Here is an 8,908-nt window from a genome sequence, read left to right as displayed (position 1 = left end):
GATAACATTGATACTTGATTTGAAGACTCTTTCCCTCTCTGTTGGTATTTAGAGTAACTACTGCTCTGAGTATAGGTCAGGTTCATAATGAAGATGTATCTTCTGTCACTGTAGCTGTTCCAGTCTGCTTGTCCTTTCTAGTGGGAAGCTGATTTGGAAAAATTGATGGTTGCCAAAACTGGAGAGCAGAACACATTCAGTGGGGCATAGTCGACTGCCATCTTTGAGCAGAGCATCGTTGTTTTCAATGGAGATTTGGTCAAGAGATTTGGTTGCTTTGTAACAACACCCATGCTGCCCAAGTTTTCTAAGAAAAAGATTTAAGTTTCTAGTAGGTCACAGACTCGTAGTTTAACCTGTTCCACTTATCAGCTGGAGTCCCAGTGTGGCATTGTGGGTTCATGCGCCAGACTGCAAAGCCATTTGAACTGCTAGGTCAGCTGTTCAATCTCACCAGCTGCTCCTCAGAAACCCTATACAGGGTTGCTATGGGTCGGAACTGACTCAACAGCACTTAACAACAACAAGTTATCAGCTAGACTTACCCACATTTTACAAATTTAGATAGTTTGAATTTTGCCTGCTGGCCATGACTGAATTGGGAAAAATGACTTCAAAGCCCTGCTTTCAACACAGGAAGCCTTGATCATGTCTTCCACCTTGTGCTTAGTTGGGGCACTTTTTGGGGGTCTATTTTAGGATCAGCACAGGATTGTGAACCACAAGGTCAGCATTTCAAACCTATCAGCTGCTCCTTGGAAAGCCTATACTAGGTAGCTATGAGTCGAAGCTGACTAGACGGCACTTAACAACAATTTTAAACCCTAATGAGGCCCTGACTAGATTGTTGTCTTCCGACTCTATGGTCTCTCTAGAGCTTAACCCAGTGACTGAGCCATCTTCTGGTATGTCATTAGGATTTCAACCAGAGGTAATTAAACCCTTTAAAGGTGGAAAACAAATTCCAAAGCACGTGTCCTTTGATAGTCTTAGTATCTGAAACGCTTCTCTGTTTTCCTATAGAAAGTTAGACAAAATCAATTTTGAGCCAAAATAAATGTAAAGGAGCTGTCCAGAGGGAGCCCCCAAGCAAGAGGGGAAGATGGTTATCTGTTGCAGAAGAGATTGTCTTCTCTTCTTCACTGTGTGTAGTACTTACACTAAGTTTTGGTTTTCCCTGCATCTTTCTCTTTTTCCCACCCTCACCCAAGCGCCCCGCACTGCTCAGTTTTTCTGCTTCCAGGGAGCAGAGCGTACTTCCTGTTCCCTACTTGGACTCTTTCTGACTTTGATGAGAGGTGCACACTGCCTGTAGGAAGGGCAGCTTCTCTGAGGGCTGGGTGCCTGCAGATAACGCAGGAAAGGTGACACATTCACAGGAAATACCTCAACAAAGAAAGCGAGGAAACCATTTTTTCCCCCCACAACCTTCTGACATCCTTTTCCTCCCATCTTTGTCTCTGGAGCCAACATGAGGGTGGCTGTACTGTGGGAGATTGCAGCACCTCTGGTGGGTGAGGAAGCTGCCTGAAAATTCCATCTCTAAGGAGACAGCCTGTTCTATTTTAGCAATTCCAGAATTAGAAATTCTCACCGAACAGTGGGCCTAGAACTGGTGGTGTAGAGCCCACCAGCTGGCCTTTCCATTTTCTCTCACTGAGGGCATTGCTTCTGTGGGGCATCTGCTTGAGTCAAAGTTATATAAGCACTAAGACCTGTCCTTGAAAGTATTTGTTGTTGTTAAGTGCCTTTGAATCGATTCCAACTCATAGCGACCCTGTATAGGGTTTCCAAGAAGCAGCTGGTGGGTTTGAACCCTCAGCCTACTAGTTAGTAGTCCATTGCTTACCCTACAGCACACCTATTTGGAAATGTCCACTGTTTACAATGAGAAGGTAGAAAAATGTCCTGCGGGAGGGTGGATCTAAGCCAGTTGGATTTTACTTATTTGTGGTCCCCACTCTGCTTTATCTGTCTCTCTCAAGTTTTCCCGCCTTGCTGGAAAACATAATGTTCTGAAGTGCTGCATTTTATGGTGTCTGTATCCTTGATACATATTCACCCAGAAAGCTTTTGATGTTTCCATAGTGAGCATTCCCTAAAGGCTCTAAGGAAAGCTTGTTTGGGTTTCCATCAGGTGAACAGTTGCTTTGTGAAGCCAGCACAGTGATGAAATACATCCAGGAAGACTCATGTCAGCGTGGCATCTGTGGGAAGCTTGTCTGCACAGACTTCAAGATTGCTTTCTTGGGTGATGATGAATCTGCATTGGATACTGATGTATGTATGACTGCTTGACCCTGTATCGGGAAAACAGTGCAATTGTGGCTCCGCTAACCTTTCTCCCCAGCTTCTTACTCACTCCCAAAACGCACGAACACAAAAGACAAGCATCTTTCTCATCACTGATCCTGCCTCCTATACCGCAGAAAGTCCTGTTTCAAAAAAAATAGTTTATTGTGAATTGAGTAATGGTTTACAGAGCAAATCAGGTTTCCATTCAACAATTCATAAACATTTTGTTTCCTGTCACTGACTGCAGTCCCCACAAAGAACTACCACTTATCCCACTTCCTCACTGTATTTCCTGTTTTCACTCCTCCTTTCCTAACCCTTCAGAAGTCTGTCCTTGAGCCATTGCTCCCATTGTGACAGAATGTCTTTTCAGTGGCCAGGCTGCTCTATTATTTCCCACCTGTGCCTTGGGTCACGCTGCCTCGTGTTTGGTGTCAGAGATTGGCACTGTCCATGTATTATTTCTTTCTGGATCTCAGTACAGTGTAGATCACTCATTGGGAAAACTTCTCCCCAAACCTATTAGTTCCCCATACTTTCTCTATACCAAGTTCTTCCTCAGAATTCAGGAACTGACTTCAATAAGGAAACTGATGCTGAACGCAGCACTTGAATTTAGGTATACTGTATGTTCACTCAGTCTGAAGCTGGGAGCAGTATCCTTGGGAGACTCCACCTCTGTTACAAAGAGTAAGCAGCAGGGACCAAGTGAGACCAGGACTGCCCACACCGGTGAAGGAGTAGGACGCAGGAATGGAAACAGGCGAGGCACTTCCTGACCACCCCTGCTTCTTAAACAGCGGCACCACTGTTGCCTCAGAGTGCTGTCCACGGTAGGGGCTTGGCTCGCATCTTGCACACAGAAAGCATTTGTCAGACTCATGAATGACCCAGTGTTTTCTACCTAAAGCCAGTCACCTGTCTGCATTAATGTGGAAAATGTTCCCCTGCTGCCTCTCACTTGTCAGCACCTCGCAGACTGATGGTGTGTGGAATGGGCAGTTGTCCTGGGAGCACCCCAGACATGGCATCTTCTGCCTCACTTGACAAATGAGTGCTCAAGACCTTTGCTCACACACTTTGTCCTTCGCTCCGGGACATGTCCTTCCTCGCTTTCCCTTAACATGCGAGCAGAGAATGAAGTGCTCTCCTTGCAAATGTCTGACTGCACAGAGAGGCTTACAGCTGTTTTCTTTTTGAATTTTTTAGGAAAGTCAATTTAAGAATAAAGTTATAGGAGAAAATGACATCACACTTCCCTGTGTTGATCAGATTTATGGTGGTAAGTCTCTTTTCTTCTCAGGGCTGTTGTCATCATCGGAAAGGCTAGCTGATCATAATGGTGATGTTTTTATGGTCCATTATGAAAGAACCACTTGCTGTCAAGCTGATTTGGACTCACGGCAGCCCCGTATGTGTTAGAGGACAGCTGTGCTTTCTAGGCTTTTCATTGGCTGATTTTTCAGAAGTAGGTGGCCAGACCTATTTTCTGAGGCACCTCTGGGTAGAGTTGAACCTTCAGCCTTTTGGTTCATACCCACATGCATTAATTGTTTGTACCATTTAGGGACTCACTACAAATTTTTTCCTTACGTACATTATCTTGTTTAACTCAGTTTTATAGCTGAGGAAATTGGCAAGTGACTTCTTTGAAATCACTTAGCCTGGGAAGCTTGGATTTGAACTTGGAACCTGTTCTTTCAAATACTCCATAATACCATTATGTGTTCGATGTTGATTATACCTCTACTGGCAGAGTTAGCTGTTCAGGCTTTACAGGTTAGCTTCATAAAGGCCTGTTGTATTGCGGTAGGATGTCTTTACTGTTGACAACATAAGCCCTCTCTCTACTTCACGTCACTATTTTTGTATCTAGGGCATTCTTGGAGTCCTGGTGTGGCATTGTCGTATATACACTGGACGGCTAGCCACAAGGTTGGAGGTCCAAACCCACCAGCTACTCTTGAAAACACTATACAGGGTCACTGTGAGTTGGAACTGATTCAGTGGCACTTAACAGTAACAACAAGGTGTTTTTTTTCAGAAGCTGTTAGCCATTTATAATGTTCCCAACACTAGCAGCATTAAGTGTGTCCAGACTCTGGGGGAAAGAGGGCAGTGTCAGAAGGAGACCTAGCCATAAGCTCAAGAGTTCACTGTCCCAAGACAGCATGTCCTGGTGGTCTACCTGGTGGTCCGTTGTTTGTTAATCCCAGGTTCACGTCAGTGGATTCAGTTCTGCCAACAGTGACCAGCCTGTTGTGGCCTTGTACTTAATCCACAGGCACAAAGAACCCTAAGTTGCTCTCAGAGAGTCAGGGCCCCTGCTGGGTGGGACTGAGTTCCTGCAATGGTTATTTGATGGTAGACAGTGCCTTTCACTTTTCAGAAGTATCCATAGACGTTTGTAGTCAACCTTGCTTCTTAAGCATTGCCTTGTTGCCTTACAACGTAATTTCCCTTCCTGATTTAACCATTGATCTTTTTTGATCAGTGTTTGATGAGAAAAAAAAAGTTCTCTTTGGACAACTGAAGAAATATCCTGAGAAGCTCATCATCCATTGCAAAGACCTCCGAGTGTTCCACTTCTGTCTGAGGTACACCAAGGAAGAGGAAGTCAAAAGGGTAACTAGTTGCATGTGTTTTTACATTTTATTTCCCATCAGGTTTTCCCCGCTAACTCTAGTTTCTGCTTATATAACCCGAGGCTAAGAGAACCTTTACTTCTGTAAAGTTAAAACTGGTTAGAATCCCATGTGCCTTGATTAAAGCATGAGAGGCAGTTTGGTATATGTGTGTTACTTTAGCACCTGCTACCTTTAATGCTCCGATTCATCGTGTTTTTATTCCCAGAGTCCCTCAAAGGTGGGAGGTGGTAAGCCAGATCACGAAGCAAGGTAGAAAGTTAAAGGTGGAACAACTATGTACAAGGATCCCTCTTCCCCAACCTCTGATGCCCTCTCCAAAAGTCAGTAGCGGTGGTCCCCAAGTCCTATGAATAAATACGCGTTTATTCCTGGGAGTAGTGTCGGGTGGGGTGTATCCAGGTCAGAGGAACAAAGCCAAATCATCCATTGAGGCCTGGGCTTTGGTAGACTCCATCAGCTGAAGCTCATGATGCCCAGAGGTGTTTAATGAGGTGAACTCAGAAAGTGGCTGTACCAGCGGATGTTCATTGTAACTTCCAAGACTTCTCTTAGCAAAGATACCAGACATTTCAAGTGGCCAGTGTCAAGCTAAACACACCGGGGTGAAACTAGCAAGAGGCCAGCCCATTTCTATTCTCTTTGGTTGCAGAGAGCTTGGCACACTTACAGGTAATTTTCTTTGAGACAGTGTAGTCGTCTAGTTAGAATTATAAACTTGAGTCTCATATCTGTTCTGAATTTCAAGGGAAATTTTCTGAGAAGCCCAAAGCCCGTTTTAGATAATGGATTTAGTCATGTATCCACACCAAATGTACTTTGTTTGGCACGTCAAATGAAAAACACAGTAGATTGATTAATTTTCCTAATTGTTGGAAGAAGGTTCTAAAGACCACCACAAGTAGGATGGAAAGCTAAGTGCCTTGGCTATTATCTGATATTGACTAGAAGTCTCTGATATGTCATATTTCTGGAGTATCTGGTTTATAGCACGTAAGTTTCCAACCACCTGGCTGAGAAGTTAGATTACATTTTTAAAATTTCCCTCGAAATCACCAGTCTGTTCTGACTCATAATAACCCTGTATAGGGGTTCTAAGGAGCCACTGGTGAGATTGAGCCAACGACCTTGCAACTCAAACCAACCTTGTGGTCCAGTGCTTATCTTACAGTGCCTCTTTATTAAGCATTGTTCCAAGATAATAACTTCAAGGCTACAGACAGACCTCAACAAGAATTAATGTTGTGTATCTGGTAGCGTAGTGGTTACGAATTGGCCTGCGAACCGCAGGGTCAGCAGTTCAAAACTACTAGCTGTTCCGCGGGAGAAAGATGAGGCTTTCTGCTCTCATAATGATTTACAGCCTCAGAAACCCTGTACAGGGTCGCTATGGATCAGAACCGACTCCATGGCACATAACCAATAGGGTCCACATTAGCATGACAAAATGTAGACAGTTTTGCTCTTCTCTTTTAGCGTGTGTCTGTTAAAATCATAGCTGTGTAAATCTGGAGAGATTAGTTCATGACTTAACATTGGTTGGTTCTTTTCTAGATTGTCAGTGGCATAATTCATCATACCCAGGCTCCTAAACTACTTAAGCGATTGTTTCTATTTTCCTATGCAACCGCTGCACAAAATAGTACAGGTAAGGGGCTACTGTGTCTTGATTTCTCTTTTATTATTTTATTGAAGTTTAAAATACACATATATTATAAAATATATGTTGTTATGAAGTGCTGTCAAATCGGTTCTGACTCATAACAACCTTGTAGAGGGTTTCTGAGGAGCGGCTGGTGAATTTGAGCTGCCGACCTTACAGTTCAAACTGACCTTGCAGTCAAATGCAGTGCCCACTGTGCCACACCAGGACATCCATATATTTGTATATGTGTGTGTATATGTAAAGAAAACATATACCAGTTCAACAATTTTATGTGTATAATTCAGTGGCATTGATGATGTGCATCATGTTGTACAACCATTACCACTATCCATTATCACTAATGATTCCACCACTATTAACAGAAACTCAGTGCCCCATAAGCAAGGCTCCCTCTTTCCCCTTCCTCTGATTAATAAATTTTGGTCTCTACACATTTGTCTCTACCATTCGTCTGTCAGTTTGTCTTACTGCTGTGGCTTGCGTGTTGCTGTGATGCTGGAAGTATTTGAAATACCAGTAGAGTCACCCATGGTGGACAGGTTTCAATGGAGCTTCCAGACTGAAAACCTTATGAATTTAAAAAAATCCAAAAAAACCTTATGAATAGCAAGCAGCAAAACATTGTCAGATATAGTACCAGGAAATGGAACTTTTATAAGTAGCAGCAGAACATTTACCAGGTATAGTGCCAGTAGATGAGCCCCTCAGGTTGGAAGGCACTCAGAATATGAGTAGGAAGAACTGCTTACTCAAAGTAGAGTTGACCATAATGATGTGAACTGAGCAAAGCTTTTGGGACCTTCATTTGCTGATGGGGCACACCTCAAAATGCTGGGAATGACAAATTGCAGAGGAATGGCATCACATTCATCATCAAAAAGAACATTTTATGTAGAAAAAGCAGTAACAAAAGAGATGATGGCAGAGACAGTGGCATGGAGAAAGAGAGCAGCTGCAGGCTCCAGGCCCATGGACTGAGTAAGTCTGTGTACCTGCCGGCAGGAGGATAGCTTACAGAATGTGCCCTTTGGACATTTAAATGAATATGTAGAATGTTTTGTGTGTGTGCATCAAATATTTCTGCTTTGTTCATTTGTGAAATCTAAGCTGTAAATGGGGAACCACAAGGAGGAAGTAGGATGACTGTTGTTGCAGGGAGGGGACTGTAGTCCTTAGGATGAAATAAAGTGCATAATTTGTTGATTGTAAAGCTGATGATCTTGTCTATAAACCTTCACAATAAATAGTTAAAATAAAAAACAAAAAAAACACCACGAAGACATTTTGAAATGAAAAAGAAGAACATTTCAAGATCTGTCTTGAAGTACCATGCTGTTTGTGACAGAATAATTTCCATATGCCTACAAGGAAAACCAGGTAATACCCCTATTATTCAAATTTACAGACCAACTTACTAATGCAAATGATGATGAATTCTACCAACTTCTTCTGTCAAAAATGGATGAAACATGCAAACCAGATACATTGACAGCATCTAACAAAAGCAACAGTACATTTGCATACTCTAGCTATTTTATATGTTGTTGCTCTTGTTAGGGGTTGTCAGGTTGGTTCTGACTCATAGCGATCCTGTGGACTACAGAGCGAAATACTGCCCAGTCTTACGTCATGCTTCTAATTGTTCTTACGTGTGAGCCTATTGTTGCAGCCATCAAGTATAATCTTTTTCTACAGAGTATAAGAAATGAAGTCTTGCCATTCACTCTTCTAAGGAGCATTCTGACTGTACTTCTTCCAAGACAAATTTGTTTGTTCTTCTGGCAGTTTGTGCTTTCAGTATTCTTCTCCAACACCATAATGCAAATAAATTGATTTTATTCCTCTTTCTTATTCATTGTCCAGCTTTCATATGCATATGAGGCCATTGAAAATACCATGGCTTCCATCAGGTGCACCTTAGTCTTCAAAGTGACATTTTGCACTTTAACATTTTGAAGGGGTTTTTTTGCAGCAGATTTACCAAATGCAGTAACATTGTTTTCGTTCTTAACTAGTATTCCTGTGAACATTGATTGTGGATCCAGGCAAAATGAAATCTTTGACAACCTCAATCTTTTCTCTTTATCAGGATGTTAATTATTGATCCGTTCACTCAGATATTTCTTATACGTAGGATTATATAATATTTTTTTCTTTTGTGACTGAGTTCTCATGGCATAATATTTTCAAGGTTCACCCATACATGTATCACCATATATCAGGACTTGATTTCTCTTTGCTTTGTTAAAACTTTTTATTGTGATTTGAGTGAAGATTTACAGAGAATATCATCAATTTTATA

At 42.2% G+C, this 8,908-nt stretch overlaps 1 protein-coding gene across 1 annotated transcript in view; it reads left to right on the top strand.

Moving 5' to 3' along the window:
- MTMR12 (myotubularin related protein 12) overlaps window positions 1-8,908 on the top strand; it is a 122,911-nt gene that overhangs the window by 64,501 nt on the left and 49,502 nt on the right. The window contains exons 3-6 of the mRNA XM_006873502.1: window positions 2,138-2,280; window positions 3,505-3,577; window positions 4,790-4,920; window positions 6,495-6,588. Of these exons, the coding sequence (XP_006873564.1) occupies window positions 2,138-2,280; window positions 3,505-3,577; window positions 4,790-4,920; window positions 6,495-6,588 (441 nt within the window). The remainder of the gene's footprint in view (window positions 1-2,137; window positions 2,281-3,504; window positions 3,578-4,789; window positions 4,921-6,494; window positions 6,589-8,908) is intronic.

The sequence above is a fragment of the Chrysochloris asiatica genome, unplaced genomic scaffold, assembly GCF_000296735.1.
Source record: "Chrysochloris asiatica unplaced genomic scaffold, ChrAsi1.0 scaffold00243, whole genome shotgun sequence".
Classification (NCBI taxonomy): domain Eukaryota; kingdom Metazoa; phylum Chordata; class Mammalia; order Afrosoricida; family Chrysochloridae; genus Chrysochloris; species Chrysochloris asiatica.
Note: the sequence above shows the minus strand (reverse complement) of the source record. Positions and strands in the feature narration are given on the sequence as shown.